Here is a 20,655-nt window from a genome sequence, read left to right as displayed (position 1 = left end):
CCCCAAAGCCGCGCTCAGGGGCTCTCGGAGCCGGAGTCCGAGTAATCGGCGACCAGGGACGGGGGCGGGGGCGGCACCGGGGGGGTCCCGGGGGGTTCCCTCGGTCTTTGGGGCGGCACCGAGGGGGTCCCGGGGGGCTCCCTCGGTCTTTGGGGCGGCACCGGGGGGGGTCCCGGGGGGCTCCCTCGGTCTTTGGGGCGGCACCGGGGGGGTCCCGGGGGGCTCCCTCGGTCTTTGGGGCGGCACCGGAGCGGGTCCCGGGGGGGCTCCCCCGCTCTGGGGGGCGGCACCGGAGCGGTCCCGGGGGGCTCCCTCGGTCTTTGGGGCGGCACCGGGGGGGGTCCCGGGGGCTCCCCCGCTCTGGGGGGCGGCCCCGGGGGGCTCCGGCTCGGTCCCGGGGTCTCCCGGGCTGCCGGGGCCGGCCCCTCCTCCGCCGCCCGCCGCCGCACGATGCCCAGCCCGGCGGGGGTGGGGGGGCGGCCCCGGGGGTGCCCTCGGAGCCCGTCCCGCCCCCAGACCCAATTTCTGGAGGGTCCCCCCGGCCGCTCGGGCCGTGCCGGGGGCCGAACCAGGAGCGCTGGGAGATCTCGGAGCGCTTCAGCCGCTGCTTCTCCTCGTAGGCTGCGGGACACAGGGTGGGCTCAGGGGGGGGCTCGGGGCCGCCCCGAACCCCCCGAACCCCCGGGACCCCCCCCGGGACCCCCCCCAGGACCCCCCACGCACAGTCGGGGGCGCGCAGGGTGAGCAGGGCGGCGAGGCGCCGTCCTCCTCCTCCTCACGGAGCAGCGGGATGCTGAGCCCGGCCCGCGCCTGCAGCGCTGCCTCCTCCTCCTCCTTCTCCCGCAGCAGCTTCTTCTCCTCCTTGGGGGGGGAAAAAACGGGGCTGGGGGCGCGGCCCGGAGACCCCCCGGGGCGGGCAGGAGCCCCTCGCTGGGATTTTAGGATTTTCCCCCGCCGGGTATTTGGGGGGTTCTTGGAGACCCCAATAAAAAGTGGGGGGGGGTCCCGAGCCCCCCACTGACCCGGAATCGCTGTCGGAGGCGGCTGTTGAGGCCGAAATCGTCCTTCCAGGCGTCCTGAGCCTCCTGCAGGCGCGTCAGGGTGGGGGCGGCGCGCTCCAGGACCCCCCGGTCCGTCACGCCGTGCTCCAGACGGAACATGGGGTCCAGCGCCAGGCGCTCGCGCTGCTCCGCCGCTGCGGGGACGGCGTTATACCGGGGACACCGGGGACACCGGGGGGACATTGGGGACACCAGGGGGCATTGGGGACACCGGGGACACCGGGGGACACCGGGGGGGGCATTGGGGACACCGGGGACACCAGGGGAACCAGGGACATTGGGGACACTGGGGGACACTGGGGACACCGGGGAGCATTGGGGACACTTGCATTGGGGACACCGGGGACACCGGGGGGGCATTGGGGGACACCGGGAGACACTGGGGGCATCGGGAAGCACCAGGAGGCACCGGGGGCACTGGGGGCACTGGACACACTGGGGACACTGGGAAGCACCGGGAGACACTGGGGACACTGGGAGACACCGGGAGGCACCGGGGACACCGGGAGGCACCAGGAGGCACTGAGGGCACCGGGGGCACTGGGACACCGGGAAGCACCGGGGACACCGGGAAGCACCGGGAGCCACTGGGGACACTGGGAAGCACCGGGAGACACTGGGAGGCACCGGGAGGCACCGGGAGCCACTGGGAAGCACCGGGAGGCACCGGGAGGCACCGGGGGCACTGGGACACACTGGGGGGATCGGAAACACCGGGACGCACTGGGGGCACTGGGGACACCGGGAAGCACCGGGAGATACTGGGGGCACTGGGGACACTGGGGGCACCGAGAGGCACTGGGGGACACCGGGAGACACCAGGAGACACCGGGAGACACTGGGAACACCGGGAAGCACCAGGAGACACCGGGAAGCACCAGGAGACACTGGGAGACACCAGGAGCCACTGGGGACACTGGGAAGCACCGGGAGGCACCGGGAGGCACTGTGAGGCACTGGGAGGCACCGGGACACCACTGGGGACACTGGGAGGCACCGGGAGACACTGGGGACACTGGGAGGCACCGGGAGACACTGGGGACACTGGGAGGCACCGGGAGACACTGGGGACACTGGGAGACACCGGGAGCCACTGGGGACACTGGGAGACACCGGGAGGCACCGGGAGACACCGGGAACACCGGGAGGCACCGGGGACACTGGGAGACACCGGGGACACCGGGAAGCACCGGGAGACACTGGGGACACTGGGAAGCACCGGGAGACACCGGGGACACTGGGAAGCACCGGGAAGCACCGGGAGGCACCGTGACCACCGCACCACGGCGTGACGGCGTCCCCGGCACCCATGGGTGTCACCGGGCTGCGCTGGCACTCACAGGTGGGCAGCACCTGGGCGCTGTCCGAGGGGTCCCAGCGCTCCTCCTTGCGCCGGGCGCCGCTGACGATGACGTAGTCGCAGTTCCCGGGGTCCGTCTGCAGCTCGATGTAATTCACACACAGGTGACACTTCATCCTGAACCTGGGGGGACAATGGGGGTCAGGGGGACCCCAAAACCGCCCTGGGGACCCCAAAACCTGCCTGGGGACCCCAAAACCGCCCTGGGGACCCCAAAACCTCCCCAGGGGTCCCCAAAAACCCCCCGGGGTCCCTCTGTAGCTCGATGTAATTAATGCACAGGTGACATCCTGAACCTGGGGGGACAATGGGGGTCAGGGGGTCCCCAAAACCGCCCTGGGGACCCCAAAACCTCCCCAGGGGTCCCCAAAAACCCCCCGGGGTCCCTCTGTAGCTCGATGTAATTAATGCACAGGTGACATCCTGAACCTGGGGGGACAATGGGGGTCAGGGGGTCCCCAAAACCTGCCTGGGGACCCCAAAACCTGCCTGGGGACCCCAAAACCTGCCTGGGGGTCCCCCAAAACCTGCCTGGGGGTCCCCAAAAACCCCCCAGGGTCCGTCTGTAGCTCAATGTAATTAATGCACAGGTGACACTTCATCCTGAACCTGGGGGGACAATGGGGGTCAGGGGTCCCCAAAACCTGCCTGGGGACCCCAAAACCTGCCTGGGGACCCCACAAACCGCCCTGGGGACCCCAAAAACCCCCCGGGGTCCCCAAAAACCCCCCCGGGGTCCGTCTGCAGCTCGATGTAATTAATGCACAGGTGACACTTCATCCTGAACCTGGGGGGACAATGGGGGTCAGGGGGTCCCCAAAACCTGCCTGGGGACCCCAAAAACCGCCCTGGGGACCCCAAAACCTGCCTGGGGGACCCCAAAAACCCCCCGGGGTCCGTCTGCAGCTCGATGTAATTCACACACAGGTGACACTTCATCCTGAACCTGGGGGGACAATGGGGGTCAGGGGGTCCCCAAAACCGCCCTGGGGACCCCAAAACCTGCCTGGGGACCCCAAAACCTGCCGGGGATCCCCAAAAAACCCCCCGGGGGTCCCCCAAAACCTCCCCGGGGGCCACAAAAGCTCCCCAGGGATCCCCAAAAGCTCCCTGGGGGCCACAAAAGCTCCCCAGGGGTCCCCAAAAGCCCTTCAGGTGTCCCCAAAAGCTCCCCAGGGGTCCCCAGAAGCTCCTTGGGGGTCCCCAAAACTTCCCCGGGGGTCCCCAAAAGCCCCCGGGGGGTCCCCGGAAGCTCCCAAGGGGTCCCCAAAACCCCCCCAGGGGTCCCCAAAACCTCCCGGGGGTCCCCAAAACCTGCCTGGGGGTCCCCAGAAGCCCCCGGGGGTCCCCAAAACCTGCCTGGGGGCCACAAAAGCCCCCCAGGGGTCCCCAAAAGCCCTTCAGGGGGTCCCCAAAAGCCCCCCGGGGGTCCCCAAAAGCTCCCCGGGGGTCCCTAAAGCCTCCCCAGGGGTCCGCAAAAGCTCCCTGGGGGTCCCCAGAAACCCCCCGGGGGTCCCCAAAAGCCCTTCAGGGGTCCCCAGAAGCCCCCCTGGGGGTCTCCAAAACCTCCCCAGGGGTCCCCAAAAGCCCCCCAGGGGTCCCCAAAACCTCCCTGGGGATCCCCAGAAGCTCCTTGGGGGTCCCCAAAACTTCCCCGGGGGTCCCCAAAAGGCCCCGAGGGGTCCCCGGAAGCTCTCAAGGGGTCCCCAAAACCTGCCTGGGGTCCCCAAAACCTGCCTGGGGGTCACCAAAAGCCCCCCGGGGGTCCCCAAAACCTCCCCAGGGGCCACAAAAGCCCCCCAGGGGGTCCCCAAAAGCTCCCCGGGGGTCCCCAAAGCCTCCCCAGGGGTCCCCAAAACCTCCTGGGGGGTCCCCAAAACCTCCCGGGGGGTCCCCAAAACCTGCCTGGAGGTCCCCAGAAGCTCCCAAGGGGTCTCCAGAACCCCCCCAGGGGTCCCCAAAAGCCCTTCAGGGGTCCCCAGAAGCCCCCCGGGGGTCCCCAGAAGCCCCCCAGGGGTCCCCAGAAGCCCCCCGGGGGTCCCCAAGGTGAGGCAGGGCCATGGCTCACCTGTACACGGGGGTGGTGTAGTAGGATCCCACCTTCTTCTTCTCCGCGTTGTACCTGACACCTGCGGGGGGTGGGGAGGGGCTGAAAACACCCCCCCACCCCACCCCCAAATTTGGGGACCCCCCCCCAGCTCCCCAGACCCCCTTGGGACCCCCCAAAACCACCCCAATAACGCCGGGAGGCGCCGCTCACCCATCCCGATGTGGTTCTGGCAGCCGTCGCACCAGATGTTGAAGGGCATCTCAAACCTGGGGGGGGGTCCAGGGGGGTTTTGGGGTGTCAGTGCAGCCCCCCAGGGGTGACAGGGGACATTTGGGGGTGTCCCCCCCCCCCTCTGTCCCCTCACCTGATGACGAGGATGCCCTGGGAGAGCTTCCGGGCGCGCTCCCGCAGGGGGTGGCTGTGGTGGTACTTGTTGAGGGAGCCATGCTGGGGGGGAAAGGGGAGTCAGGGAGGGGGGACCCCCAAAATCCACCCCCCCTGCACCCCAAAATCCACCCCCCTGCACCCCAAAATCCCCCCCTACACCCCTGCAGCCCCCCAAAATCCACCCCCCCTGCACCTCTGCAGCCCCCCCTGCCACCCCCAGCCCCCCAAATCTCCCACTCTCCTCACAACCTGATGTTCCTCCAGCACCCCAAAATCCCCCCAAAATCTCCCTGCCAGCCCCCCAAAGCCCCCCAAGCCCCCCCAGAGCCCCCCAAAGACCCCCAGAGCCCCCCAGAGCCCCCCAAAGCCCCCCCAAAGCCCCCAAGCCCCCCAAATCCCCCCAGAGCCCCCCCAAAGCCCCCCAAATCCCCCCAATAGACCCCCAGAGCCCCCCAAAGCCCCCCAAGCCCCCCCAGAGCCCCCAAAGCCCCCCAGAGCCCCCCCAAATCCCCCCAGAGCCCCCCAAGCCCCCCAGAGCCCCCCAAAGACCCCAAGCCCCCCCAAAGCCCCCCAGAGCCCCCTGCCAGCCCCCCAGAGCCCCCCAGAGCCCCCCCAAAGCCCCCCAAGCCCCCAAATCCCCCCAGAGCCCCCCCAAAGCCCCCCAAATCCCCCCAAAGACCCCCAGAGCCCCCCAAAGCCCCCCAAGCCCCCCCAGAGCGCCCCTGCCAGCCCCCCCAGAGCCCCCCAAGACCCCCAAAGCCCCCAGAGCCCCCCAAAGCCCCCAAGCCCCCCAAATCCCCCCAGAGCCCCCCTGCCAGCCCCCCAAGCCCCCCAGAGCCCCCCAAAGCCCCCCAGAGCCCCCCAAGCCCCCCTGCCAGCCCCCCAGAGCCCCCCCAAAGACCCCCAAGACCCCAAAGCCCCCCAGAGCCCACCAAAGCCCCCAAAGCCCCCCCGAGCCCCCCTGCCAGCCCCCCAAGCCCCCCAAATCCCCCCAGAGCGCCCCTGCCAGCCCCCCAGAGCCCCCCAGAGCCCCCCAAGCTCCTCCTCAGCGCCCCTGCCAGCCCCCCAGAGCCCCCCAGAGCCCCCCAAAGCCCCCCAAGTCCCCCTGCCAGCCCTCCAGAGCCCCCCAAGCCCCTCCTCAGCGCCCCTGCCAGCCCCCCAGAGCCCCCCAGAGCCCCCCAAATCCCCCCAGAGCCCCCCAAGCCCCCCCAGAGCGCCCCTGCCAGCCCCCCAGAGCCCCCCAGAGGCCCCCAAGCCCCCCCAAGCCCCCCTGCCAGCCCCCCAGAGCCCCCCAGAGCCCCCCCAAAGCCCCCCAAATCCCCCCAGAGCCCCCCTGCCAGCCCCCCAGAGCCCCCCAGAGCCCCCCAAGCCCCTCCTCAGCGCCCCTCAGCCCCCCAGCCAGCCCCCCAAGACCTCCAGAGCCCCCAAATCCACCCAGAGCCCCCCCAAAGCCCCCCAAGACCCCAAATCCCCCCAAAGCCCCCCAGAGCCCCCCCAAAGCCCCCCAAGCCCCCCCAGAGCGCCCCTGCCAGCCCCCCAGAGCCCCCCAGAGCCCCCCAAGCCCCTCCTCAGCGCCCCTCAGCCCCCCAGCCAGCCCCCCAAGACCTCCAGAGCCCCCAAATCCACCCAGAGCCCCCCCAAAGCCCCCCAAGACCCCAAATCCCCCCAGAGCCCCCCAAAGACCCCCAGAGCCCCCCAAGCCCCTCCTCAGCGCCCCTCAGCCCCCCGGCGATCCCCGGGACCCCTCCCCAAGCCCCCAGCCCACCTTGGCGGGGTCGAAGTCGGGGGGGTAATACTTGTTGGTGCCCTTGCGCTCGCCCTGGGGGAGAGCGGAGAGTCGGGGGGGTCACCGGGGGTCACTGGGGGTAACCGGGGGTCACCGGGTGTCACCGGGGGTCACCGAGGGTTACCGGGGGTAACCGGGGGTCACCGGGGGTAACCGGGGGTAACCGGGAGTCACCGGGGGTCACCGGGGGGAACCAGGGGTAACCGGGGGTAACCGGGGGTAACCGGGGGTCACCGAGGGTAACCGGGGGTAACCGGGGGTAACCGGGGGTCACCGGGGGGCAACCGGGGGTCACCGGGGGTAACTGGGGGTAACCGGGAGTAACCGGGGGTCACCGGGGGTCACCGGGGGTCACCGGGGGTCACTGGGGGTAACCGGGAGTAACCGGGGGTCACCGGGGGTAACCGGGGGCAACCGGGGGTCACCGGGGGCAACCAGGGGTCACCAGGGGTAACCGGGGGTCACCGGGGGTAACCGGGGCTCACCGGGGGTAACCGGGGGTAACCGGGGGTCACCGGGGGTAACCGGGGGTAACCGAGGGTAACCGGGGGTCACTGGGGGCAACCGGGGGTCACCGGGGGCAACCGGGGGTAACCGGGGGTAACCAAGTGTCACCGGGGGTCACCGGGGGTCACCGGGGGTAACTAGGGGTAACCGGGGGTAACCGGAGGTAACCGGGGGTCACCGGGGGTCACCGAGGGTCACCGGGGGTAACCGGGGGTAACTGGGGGTAACCAGGGGTCACCGGGGGTAACCGGGGGCAACCGGGGGTCACCGGGGGTAATCGGGGGTAACCGGGGGTAACCAGGGGTAACCGGGGGCAACCGGGGGTAACCGAGGGTAACCGGGGGTCACCGAGGGTCACCAGGGGTAACCAGGGGTAACCGGGGGTCACTGGGGGTAACCGGGGGCAACCGGGGGTAACCGGGGGTCACCGGGGGTAACCGGGGGTAACCGAGTGTCACCGGGGGTCACCGAGTGTCACCGGGTGTCACCGAGTGTCACCGAGTGTCACCGCGGGTAACCGAGTGTCACCAAGTGTCACCGAGTGTCACTGGGTATCACCAAGTGTCACCGGGTGTCACCGGGGGTAACCGAGTGTCACCAAGTGTCACCGAGTGTCACTGGGTATCACCAAGTGTCACCGGGTGTCACCGGGGGTAACCGAGTGTCACCGGGTGTCACCAGGTGTCACCGGGTGTCACCGGGTGTCACCAAGTGTCACCGGGTGTCACCGAGTGTCACCAGGTGTCACCAGCTGTAGCCAGCTGTCACTGAATGTCACCAGCTGTCACCGGGTGTCACCAGCTGTCACCAGCTGTAACTGGCTGTCACTGAATGTCACCAGGTGTCACCGGGTGTCACAGAGTGTCACCGGCTGTAGCCAGCTGTCACTGAATGTCACTGGCTGTCACTGAATGTCACCAGGTGTCACCGGGTGTCACCGGCTGTAGCCAGCTGTCACTGAATGTCACCAGCTGTCACCGGGTGACACCGGGTGTCACAGAGTGTCACCAGCTGTAACCAGCTGTCACTGAATGTCACTGGGTGTCACCGGCTGTCACCGGCTGTAGCCAGCTGTCACTGAATGTCACCGTCTGTCACCGGGTGTCACCGGCTGTCACCAGCTGTAACCGGGTGTCACTGAATGTCACCGGGTGTCACCGGCTGTAGCCAGCTGTCACTGAATGTCACCGTCTGTCACCGGGTGTCACCGGCTGTCACCAGCTGTAACCGGCTGTCACTGAATGTCACCAGGTGTCACTGGGTGTCACCGGGTGTCACCGGCTGTAGCCAGCTGTCACTGAATGTCACCGGGTGTCACTGGGTGTCACCGGCTGTAGCCAGCTGTCACTGAATGTCACCGGGTGTCACTGGGTGTCACCGGCTGTAGCCAGCTGTCACTGAATGTCACCGGGTGTCACTGGGTGTCACCAAGTGTCACCGGCTGTCACCGGCGGTAGCCAGCTGTCACCAAGTGTCACCAGGTGTCACGGTGCAGCCATGGTGTGACCCCAGTCTGACCCCGCTGTGACCCCACAGTGACCCCGCAGTGTGACCCCAGTGTGACCCCACAGTGACCCCACAGTGTGACCCCACAGTGACCCCACAGTGACCCCACAGTGACCCCACAGTGACCCCACGGTGACCCCACGGTGACCCCACAGTGACTCCACAGTGACCCCACAGTGACCTCACAGTGACCCCACAGTGACCCCGCAGTGACCCCATGGTGTGACCGCAGTGACACCCCAGTGTGACCCCACAGTGTGACTGCAGTGACCCCAGAGTGACCCCAGAGTGACCCCGCGGTGACCCCACAGTGACTGCACATTGTGACCCCGTGGTGACCCCACAGTGACCTCACAGTGACCCCAGTGTGACCCCACAGTGACCCCACAGTGACCCCACAGTGACCCACAGTGACCCCATGGTGTGACCCCACAGTGTGACCCCATGGTGTGACCGCAGTGACCCCAGAGTGACCTCAGAGTGACCCCACAGTGACCCCAGAGTGACCCCAGAGTGACCCCATGGTGTGACTGCACAGTGACCCCAGAGTGACCCCACAGTGACCCCACAGTGACCCCATGGTGTGACCACACAGTGACCCCGCAGTGACCCCACAGTGACCCCACAGTGTGACCCCACAGTGACCCCACAGTGACCCCATGGTGTGACCGCAGTGACCCCGTGGTGACCCCGTGGTGACCCCGCAGTGACCCCACGGTGACCCCATGGTGTGACCCCACAGTGACCCCGCGGTGACCCTGTGGTGACCCCGCGGTGACCCCATGGTGACCCCATGGTGTGACCCCACAGTGACCCTGCAGTGACCCCACAATGACCCCAGTGTGACCCCAGTGTGACCCCACAGTGACCCCACAGTGTCCCCACAGTGACCCCACAGTGACCCCGCAGTGACCCCACAGTGACCCCACAGTGACCCCGTGGTGACCCTGGAGTGATGCTGTGGTGACCCCATGATGACCCCGTGGTGACCTCACAGTGACCCCCCAGTGACCCCAGAGTGTGACCCCAGTGTGACCCCACAGTGACCCCAGAGTGTGACCCCACAGTGACCCCAGTGTGACCCCAGTGTGACCCCAGTGTGACCCCATGGTGTGACCCCACAGTGACCCCAGTGTGACCCTGCAGTGACCCCAGTGTGACCCCGCAGTGACCCCACAGTGACCCCACAGTGTGACCCCAGTGTGACCCCGCAGTGACCCCGTGGTGACCCCGCGGTGACCCCACAGTGTGACCCCAGTGTGACCCCAGTGTGACCCCACAGTGTGACCCCACAGTGACCCCACAGTGACCCCACAGTGTGACCCCAGTGTGACCGCAGTGACCCCACAGTGACCCCGCAGTGACCCTGTAGTGACCCCACGGTGACCCCGTGGTGACCCCACAGTGACCCCGTGGTGACCCCAGTGTGACCCCGTGGTGACCCCACAGTGTGACCCCAGTGTGACCCCATGGTGTGACCGCAGTGACCCCACAGTGACCCCACAGTGACCCTGCAGTGACCCCACAGTGACCCCGTAGTGACCCTGGAGTGATGCTGTGGTGACCCCGTGATGACCCCATGGTGACCCCCCAGTGACCCCAGAGTGACCCCAGTGTGACCCCACAGTGACCCCACAGTGACCCTGCAGTGACCCCACAGTGACCCCACAGTGACCCTGCAGTGACCCCACAGTGACCCTGTGGTGACCCCAGTGTGACCCCACAGTGACCCCGCAGTGTGACCCCAGTGTGACCCCGCAGTGACCCCGTGGTGACCCCACAGTGTGACCCCAGTGTGACCGCAGTGACCCCACAGTGACCCCAAAGTGTGACCCCACAGTGACCCCATGGTGTGACCACAGTGACCCAGTGGTGACTCCACAATGACCCCAGTGTGACCCCAGAGTGACCCCACAGTGTGACCCCGTGGTGACCCCGCTGTACCCGAGGTGACCCCACAGTGACTCCAGTGTGACCCCACAATGACCCCATGGTGACCCCGTGGTGACCCCATGGTGACCCCGTGGTGTGACTGTAGTGACCCCGCAGTGACCCTGCGGTGACCCCGCGGTGACCCCACGGTGACCCCGCGGTGACCCCGAGGTGACCCTGAGGTGACCCCGTGGTGACCCTGGAGTGATGCTGTGGTGACCCCGTGATGACCCCGTGGTGACCCCCCAGTGACCCCAGTGTGACCCTACAGTGACCCCAGTGTGACCCTACAGTGACCCCAGAGTGACCCCAGAGTGTGACCCCAGTGTGACCCCACAGTGACCCCACAGTGACCCCATGGTGTGACCCCACAGTGACCCCACAGTGACCCCATGGTGTGACCGCAGTGACCCCACAGTGTGACCCCAGTGTGACCCCAGAGTGACCCCAGTGTGACCCCGCGGTGACCCCGTGGTGACCCCACGGTGACCCCGTGGTGACCCCATGGTGACCCTGTGGTGTGACTGTAGTGACTCCGCAGTGACCCCGCGGTGACCCCGTGGTGACCCCACGGTGACCCCGAGGTGACCCCGTGGTGACCCCATGGTGACCCCGTGGTGTGACCGCAGTGACCCTGTGGTGACCCCATGGTGACCCCACGGTGACCCCGTGGTGACCCCGTGGTGACCCCAGGGTGACCCCAAGGTGACCCCGTGGTGTGACTGTAGTGACTCCGCAGTGACCCCGCGGTGACCCTGTGGTGACCCCAGTGTGACCCCGTGGTGTGACTGTAGTGACCCCGCAGTGACCCCGTGGTGACCCCATGGTGACCCTGCGGTGACCCCATGGTGACCCTGTGGTGACCCCGAGGACACCACGAGGTGACCCCGCGGTGACCCCGCGGTGACCCCGTGGTGACCCCGTGGTGACCCCATGGTGACCCCGAGGTGACCCCGTGGTGACCCCGTGGTGACCCCACGGTGACCCCGTGGTGACCCCGAGGTGACCCCGTCCCCACTCACCATGGCCGAGAGTCTCCGGAGCCGCGGGACTGGAACTGGCAGGACCTGGGAGTGACCAGGGAGTGACCAGAGAGTCACCGGGAGTGACCGGGAGTGACCGGAGAGTGACCAGAGAGTGACCGGGAGTGACCGGGAGTGACCGGAGAGTGACCGAGAGTGACCGGGAGTGACCGGGAGTGACCGGGAGTGACCGGAGAGTGACCGGGGAGTGACCACGGAGGGACCGGGAGTGACTGGGAGTGATCAGGAGTGACCGGGAGTGACCGGGGAGTGACTGGGAGTGATCAGGAGTGACCGGGAGTGACCAGGAGTGACCGGGGAGTGACCGGGAGTGACCGGGGAGTGACCGGGGAGTGACCGGGAGTGACCGGGGAGTGACCAGGAGTGACCGGGAGTGACCGGGGAGTGACCGGGGAGTGACCGGGAGTGACCGGGAGTGACCGGGAGTGACCGGGGAGTGACCAGGAGTGACCGGGAGTGACCAGGAGTGACCGGGAGTGACCGGGGAGTGACCGGGAGTGACCGGGGAGTGACCGGGGAGTGACCGGGGAGCCCTGGCCCAAGCTCGGAGGGGTCAGAGGTCACCGGTCGGTACTGGGGGGGGTCAGAGGTCACCGGTCGGTACCGGGGGAGGGGTCAGAGGTCACCGGTCGGTACCGGGAGGGGTCAGAGGTCACCGGTGTGTCCCAGGATGGGGTCAGAGGTCACCGGTCGGTACCGGGACAGGGGTCAGAGGTCACCGGTCGGTACCGGGACAGGGGTCAGAGGTCACCGGTCAGTACCGGGGGAGGGTCAGAGGTCACCGGTCGGTACCGGGAGGGGTCAGAGGTCACCGGTCAGTACCGGGGGGGGGTCAGAGGTCACCGGTCGGTACCGGGACAGGGTCAGAGGTCACCGGTCGGTACCGGGAGGGGTCAGAGGTCACCGGTCGGTACCGGGAGGGGTCAGAGGTCACCGGTCGGTACCGGGAGGGGTCAGAGGTCACCGGTCGGTACCGGGACAGGATCCGGGGCACCGGGGCTCTCTGCTCGGTACCGGGAGAGGCCCCGGTGTGGTCACTGGGCCCTACCCGGTACCGGCTGTCCCCGGTTTGGGGTCACCGGGGCTGTACCGGGATCTACCAGGATCTACCGGGGCTGTACCGGGATCTACCGGGATCTACCGGGGCTGTACCGGGGCTGTACCGGGATCTACCGGGGCTGTACCGGGGCTGTACCGGGATCTACCGGGGCTGTACCGGGGCTGTACCGGGATCTACCGGGATCTACCGGGGCTCTACCGGGGCTGTACCGGGGCTGTACCGGGGCTGTACCGGGGCTGTACCGGGGCTGTACCGGGATCTACCAGGGCTGTACCGGGGCTGTACCGGGGCTGTACCGGGGCTGTACCGGAATCTACCGGGGCTGTACCGGGATCTACCGGGGCTGTACCGGGGCTGTACCGGGATCTACCGGGGCTGTACCGGGCTCTACCGGGGCTGTACCGGGATCTACCGGGATCTACCGGGGCTGTACCGGGGCTGTACCGGGGCTGTACCGGGATCTACCGGGATCTACCGGGGCTGTACCGGGGCTGTACCGGGGCTGTACCGGGATCTACCGGGATCTACCGGGGCTGTACCGGGGCTGTACCCGGGCTGTACCGGGGCTGTACCGGGATCTACCGGGGCTGTACCGGGGCTGTACCGGGGCTGTACCGGGATCTACCGGGGCTGTGCCGGGATCTACCGGGGCTGTACCGGGATCTACCGGGGCTCTACCGGGATCTACCGGGATCTACCGGGGCTGTGCCGGGGCTGTACCGGGGCTGTGCCGGGGCTGTACCGGGATCTACCGGGATCTACCGGGGCTCTACCGGGGCTGTACCGGGGCTGTACCGGGGCTGTACCGGGGCTGTACCGGGGCTGTACCGGGATCTACCGGGATCTACCGGGGCTGTACCGGGGCTGTACCGGGGCTGTACCGGGGCTGTACCGGGCTCTACCGGGGCTGTACCGGGATCTACCGGGGCTGTACCGGGATCTACCGGGGCTGTACCGGGATCTACCGGGGCTGTACCGGGGCTGTACCGGGGCTGTACCGGGGCTGTACCGGGGCTGTGCCGGGGCTGTACCGGGGCTGTACCGGGATCTACTGGGGCTGTACCGGGGCTGTACCGGGATCTACCGGGGCTGTACCGGGATCTACCGGGGCTGTACCGGGGCTGTACCGGGATCTACCGGGATCTACCGGGATCTACCGGGGCTGTACCGGGGCTGTGCCGGGGCTGTACCCGGGCCTGTACCGGACAGGCTGTACCCGTGGCTATACTCGGGCCTGTACCGGACGGAATGTACCGGGCTGTACCCGTGGCTGTACCCGGGCCTGTACCGGACGGGATGTACCGGACGGGATGTACCGGGCTGTACCCTGGCCTGTACCGGGATGTACCGGGCTGTACCCTGGCCTGTACCGGGATGTACCGGGCTGTACCCCGGCCTGTACCGGGATGTACCGGGCTGTACCCTGGCCTGTACCGGACAGAATGCACCGGACGGGATGTACCGGGCTCTACCCTGGCCTGTACCGGCCTCTACCGGGATCGTCCCCGCGCGCGCCCCCCGGTCCCCACCGACCTTTTCCGGCTGCGCTCCTCAGGCCCCGCCTCTTCCGGTCGTCACCGCGAGCTGATTGGTCGAGCCGCGGCGAGGGGGCGGAGCCTTCGCGACCTCTGGCGGCGCCGCAGCGCCGTGACTTACGACGGCCCATAGCAACGGGAGCTCCATAGCAACGGGGGGTCCGGAGCAACGCGTTTCCATAGCAACGGGGTCCACAGCATCGGGGTGCCCCATAGCGATGGGCGCCATGGCAACAGCGTTCATCGCGTCCGTCTCCATGGCAACGGGGTCCATAGCAACGGGGTCCATAGCGACGGGGGGCTCATGGTGATGGTGGTCGGTAGCAACGGGGCTCCATAGCAACGGGGCTCCATAGCAACGGGATTCCATAGCAACGGACTCCATAGCAACGGGATTCCATAGCAACGGACTCCATAGCAATGGGACTCCATAGCAACGGGGCTCCATAGCAACGGACTCCATAGCAACGGACTCCATAGCAACGGACTCCATGGCAACGGGACTCCATAGCAACGGGACTCTATAGCAACGGGACTCCATAGCAACGGACTCCATAGCAACGGACTCCATAGCAACGGACTCCATAGCAACGGGACTCCATAGCAACGGGGCTCCAAAGCAACAACAGGGCTCCATGGCAACGGGACTCCATAGCAACGGGATTCCATAGCAACAACAGGGCTCCATAGCAACGGAATCCATGGCAACGGGGCTCCATAGCAACGGGACTCCATAGCAACCGGCTGTTCCCCTAACCCTCACCCCCCCCCTCCATGGTCGCCACCATCACCCTGTGTCCCCACTGGTGTCCCCATCACCCCGTGTCCCCATAGGGGTGGCAGTGTCCCCCACCACTCACCCTGTGTCCCCATGGGGGTGGCAGTGTCCCCACGGCTGTCCCCATCACCTCATGTCCCTGTCGAGGTGACAGTGTCCCCACCACTGTTCCCATCACCCCGTGTCCCCATGGGGGTGGCAGTGTCCCCATGGCTGTCCCCATCACCTCATGTCCCTGTCGAGGTGACAGTGTCCCCACCACTGTCCCCATCACCCCGTGTCCCCATGGGGGTGGCAGTGTCCCCTCTGCTGTCCCTATGGGGGTGAAAATGTCCCCACCGCTGTCCCCACTACCCCATGTCCCCATAGGGATGACAGTGACCCCGTGACTGTCCCCATCACCCAATGTCCCCATGGGGGTGGCAGTGTCCCCACCACTCACCCCGTGTCCCCATGAGGGTGGCAGTGTCCCCACTGCTGTCCCCATATGGGTGACAGTGTCCCCATCACCGCTGTCCCCATTACCCCGTGTCCCCATGGGGGTGACAATGTCCCCACCGCTGTCCCCATGGGGGTGACAATGTCCCCACCACTGTCCCCATCACCCCGTGTCCCTATGGGGGTGGCAGTGTCCCCACCACTGTCCCCATCACCTCATGTCCCCATGGGGGTGGCAGTGTCCCCACCGCTGTCCCCATGGATGTGACAGTGTCCCCACCACTGTTCCCATCACCCCGTGTCCCCATGGGGGTGGCAGTGTCCCCACGGCTGTCCCCACCACTGTTCCCATCACCCCGTGTCCCCATGGGGGTGGCAGTGTCCCCACGGCTGTCCCCACCACCCCGTGTCCCCATGGGGGTGGCAGTGTCCCCACGGCTGTCCCCACCACCGCACGCTGCCGGTGTCCTCAGCCCCATCGCTGTCACTCAGCTGCCACCATCCCCCTGCCCTGCAGGTGCCACCACGGTGGCCTCTGATCATCCCCTGCAGGTGCCACCACGGTGGCCTCTGATCAGCCCCCGCAGGTGCCACCACGGTGGCCTCTGATCAGCCCCCGCAGGTGCCACCACGGTGGCCTCTGATCAGCCCCTGCAGGTGCCACCACGGTGGCCTCTGATCAGCCCCTGCAGGTGCCACCGCCTCATCGCAGGGCCCCGCTGTGGTGGTGGCACTGACGAAGCCACCGCGGTGCCACCACCGTGTCCCCACGGCCGCGTCTGCCCCCGGCCCTGCCCGGCTGCCACCCACGGGGACATGGGGGGGACACGGGGGACACGGCGGGGACACGGGGACACAGGGGACATGGGGGACACGGGGACACGGGGGACACGGCAGGGGACACGGCGGGGGACACGGGGACACAGGGGACACGGGGGACACGGGGGACATGGCGGGGGACACGGGGACACAGGGGACACGGGGGACACGGGGGACACGGGGGACACAGCGGGGGACACGGGGACACAGGGGACACGGGGGACACGGGGGACATGGCGGGGGACATGGGGGACACGGCAGAGGACACAGCGGGGGATATGGCGGGGGACACGGCGGGGGACACCGGGGACACGGGGGACACGGCGGGGGACACGGGGGACACGGCAGGGGACACTGCGGGGGACACGGGGGACACGGGGGACACGGCGGGGGACACGGGGGACAGGGCAGGGGACACGGGGGACACGGAGGACACGGCGGGGGACACTGCGGGGGACACGGGGGACACGGGGGACACGGGGGACACGGCGGGGGACACGGGGGACAAGGCGGGGGACACGGCGGGGGACACGGGGCACATGGCGGGGGACACGGCAGGGGACACGGGGGACACGGGGGACACAGCGGGGGACACGGAGGACACGGGGACACGGGGGACACGGGGGACACGGGGGACACTGCGGGGGACACGGCGGGGGACACGGGGGACACAGCGGGGGACACGGGGGACACGGGGACACGGCGGGTGACACGGGGGACACGGGGGACACGGGGGACACGGCGGGTGACACGGGGGACACAGCGACACGGGGGACATGGAGGACACGGCGGGGGACACGGGGACACGGCGGGGGACACGGGGGACACGGGGGACACGGGGGACACGGGGGACACAGCGGGGGACACGGGGGACATGGCGGAGGACACGGCAGGGGACACGGGGGACACAGCGGGGGACACGGAGGACACGGGGACACGGGGGACACGGCAGGGGACAGGGGGGACACGGAGGGGGACACGGGGGACAGGGCAGGGGACACGGAGGACACGGCGGGGGACACGGGGGACACGGCGGGGGACACGGAGGACACGGGAGACACGGGGGACAGGGAGGACACGGGAGACACGGGGGACACGGAGGACACGGCGGGGGACACGGGGGACACGGGGGACAAGGCGGGGGCACGGGGGACACGGGGACAAGGCGGGGGACACGGCGGGGGACACGGGGCACATGGCGGGGGACACGGGGGACATGGCAGGGGACACGGCGGGGGACACGGGGGACATGGCAGGGGACACGGCGGGGGACACGGGGGACACGGGGGACACGGCGGGGGACACGGGGACACGGCGGGGGACACGGGGACACAGGGGACACGGGAGACACGGAAGACACGGGGGACACGGCGGGGGACACGCGGGACACGGGGGACACGGAGGACACGGCGGGGGACACGGAGGACACGGGGGACACGGGGACACGGCGGGGGACACGGGGGACATGGCAGGGGACACGGCAGGGGACACGGGGACACGGGGACACAGCGGGGGACACGGGGGACACTGAGGGGGACACGGGGGACACTGAGGGGGACACGGGGGACACGGCGGGGGACACGGGGCAGCCTGCGGGGCCACCGGGGCTGGCACAGCCGGTGCGAGGGGACACTTGTGACACTTGTGACCCTTGTGACACTTGTGACACTTGTGACAGCGAGGCTCCCTCAGCGCTTTGGGGTCCCCGCAGCTCGCAGGTGACACTCGGGGTCCCCCCTTTGGGGACAGCCCCTCCCGGCCGGGTGTCGCCGGGTCCCGCTGGCCCCGGGGGTGGCACTCGCAGGGCCACGTGCGGCGGCTGCGACACCGGGGACAAAAGCGGCGCTGGGGACAAAGGGCCGTGACGTCAGCGGGGGCTGGGGGGCACCGCTGACCCACTTGGGACAATTTGGGGGGGTCACGGGGAGGGGGGACCCCGGGGGGGACCCCGAGGGACACGGGGGGGGGACAACGGGGCCGCGGTGTCCCCACGGGAATGACACCCACGGGGGGGGGGGGGGGGGTGACACCGCGGACACCGCGCGGGGAAACTGAGGCAGCGGAGGGGTGATTAAAGCTCGTTAAGTAATTAAGGGGTAATTAAAGGGGGGGGGGGGGAATGTCCCAGGCTTTGGGGGGGCAGGAGGAGGAAGAGGAGGGAGAAGAGGAAGGTCCCAGGCTTTGGGGGGGGAACAGGAGGAGGAAGAGGAGGGAGAAGAGGAAGGTCCCAGGCTTTGGGGGGCAGGAGGAGGAAGAGGAGGAGGGAGAAGAGGAAGGTCCCGGGCTTTGGGGGGCAGGAGGAGGAAGAGGAGGAGGGAGAAGAGGAAGGTCCCGGGCTTTGGGGGGCAGGAGGAGGAAGAGGAGGAGGGAGAAGAGGAAGGTCCCGGGCACTCGGGGGGCAGGAGGAGGAGGAGGAAGAGGAGGGAGAAGAGGAAGGTCCCGGGCTTTGGGGGGGGACAGGAGGAGGAAGAGGAGGGAGAAGAGGAAGGTCCCAGGCTTTGGGGGGCAGGAGGAGGAGGAAGAGGAGGGAGAAGAGGAAGGTCCCAGGCTTTGGGGGGCAGGAGGAGGAAGAGGAGGGAGAAGAGGAAGGTCCCAGGCTTTGGGGGACAGGAGGAGGAAGAGGAGGGAGAAGAGGAAGGTCCCGGGCTTTGGGGGGGCAGGAGGAGGAAGAGGAGGGAGAAGAGGAAGGTCCCAGGCTTTGGGGGGGCAGGAGGAGGAGGAGGAGGGAGAAGAGGAAGGTCCCAGGCTTTGGGGGGCAGGAGGAGGAGGAAGAGGAGGGAGAAGAGGAAGGTCCCAGGCTTTGGGGGGCAGGAGGAGGAGGAAGAGGAGGGAGAAGAGGAAGGTCCCGGGCACTGAGGGGTCAGGAGGAGGAAGAGGAGGGAGAGGAGGAAGGTCCCGGGCACTCGGGGGGCAGGAGGAGGAGGAAGAGGGAGAAGAGGAAGGTCCCGGGCACTCGGAGGGCAGGAGGAGAAGGAGGAGGAGGGAGAGGAGGAAGGTCCCGGGCTTTGGGGGGCAGGAGGAGGAAGAGGAGGGAGAGGAGGAAGGTCCCAGGCTTTGGGGGGCAGGAGGAGGAAGAGGAGGGAGAGGAGGAAGGTCCCGGGCTTTGGGGGGCAGGAGGAGGAAGAGGAGGGAGAAGAGGAAGGTCCCGGGCTTTGGGGGGGGACAGGAGGAAGAGGAGGGAGAGGAGGAAGGTCCCGGGCTTTGGGGGGCAGGAGGAGGAGGAAGAGGAGGGAGAGGAGGAAGGTCCCGGGCACTCGGGGGGCAGGAGGAGGAGGAGGAAGAGGAGGGAGAAGAGGAAGGTCCCGAGCACTCGGGGGGCAGGAGGAGGAGGAGGAAGAGGGAGAAGAGGAAGGTCCCGGGCACTCGGGGGGCAGGAGGAGGAGGAAGAGGAGGCCGAAAGTCTCGGGAATTGCGGGGCAGGAGGAGGAGAAACCAGAGGAGGAGGAGGAGAAGGAGGAGGAGGAGGAGGAGGAGGAAGGTCCCGGGTATTGGGGGGGGGGGGGGGGGGGGAAGGAGAGGGGGAGGAGGAGGAGGAGGAGCAGCAGCAGCAGCAGCGCGAGCTCTGCCGCAGCCCGGCCCGATGGGCCCCGCCACCCCGCTGCTACCGGGGGGCTGACGGCGACCCCCGCCCGGTTCCGCCGCCCCGAGGAGGGGGGGGCACCACCCCCCGCCGCCGCCGCCTTCGCCTTTTTTTCTACCCTTTGGATTTTGGGGCCGTTTGGGGATTTTTTTTGGGGGGGGGAATTATTTTTTTTACCTCTCTCCCCCCCCCCCCCTTCCCTCCTCTTCGCTTCTCACGGATGCTCCGGGCCGGGGGCGCCGGGATGCGCTGAGCGAGCCCCGGGGTTTTTCCGCTCCTCTCTCCCTCCTCTTCTCTCTCCCCCCGCCCCAAATTACCGCAACCCCCTCCGGGGGGGGGGCAACGGGAGCCGCAGCGCCGGGACCCCCGCACCCCGCTCCGGGGCACCGCCAGCCGCAGCGAAGGGACCCCCCCGCCACACACACCGGGGCACCGGGAGCCGCAGCGGGGGGGGGCTCGGCCCTCCCGGTACCGAATCACCGGGACCACCCCCCCCCCTCCCTCCACCACCACCACCACCCCCGAAACCGGGGCACCGCGAGCTGCAGCGCCAGGACCCCCGCAACCCCCTCCGGGGCACCGGGACCCCCCCCCGCGCCGGGAGCCGCAGCGTCGGAGACCCCCGTTAAACCGGGGGGGGGGGAAGGACCCCCACCCCCTCCGCACCGGATTGCGGGGGGGGGGGGCACCGCAAGAGAAGAGCCCCCCCCATCCTCCGGGACACCGCGAGCCGCAGCGGAGGGACCCCCGCATCCCGCGGACCCCCCCACTCTACCGGGGGTCCCCCCCCCCCCCCGCCGCACCGGCTCGCGG

At 68.8% G+C, this 20,655-nt stretch overlaps 1 protein-coding gene across 1 annotated transcript; it reads right to left on the bottom strand.

Annotated features, from left to right (window-relative positions):
- Positions 1-14: 14 nt before the first annotated feature.
- Positions 15-11,982, bottom strand: YJU2B (YJU2 splicing factor homolog B). Its single transcript, XM_058861717.1, is given in 12 exon segments — positions 15-190; positions 247-621; positions 724-762; positions 765-861; positions 1,023-1,195; positions 2,402-2,544; positions 4,490-4,550; positions 4,682-4,737; positions 4,836-4,918; positions 6,624-6,677; positions 11,612-11,656; positions 11,959-11,982. Coding segments are annotated over 11 exon segments (1,260 nt in total). The 5' UTR covers positions 11,615-11,656; positions 11,959-11,982.
- Positions 11,983-20,655: the final 8,673 nt, after the last annotated feature.

Source organism: Poecile atricapillus, chromosome 39 (genome assembly GCF_030490865.1).
Source record: "Poecile atricapillus isolate bPoeAtr1 chromosome 39, bPoeAtr1.hap1, whole genome shotgun sequence".
NCBI classification, from domain to species: domain Eukaryota; kingdom Metazoa; phylum Chordata; class Aves; order Passeriformes; family Paridae; genus Poecile; species Poecile atricapillus.
Note: the sequence above shows the minus strand (reverse complement) of the source record. Positions and strands in the feature narration are given on the sequence as shown.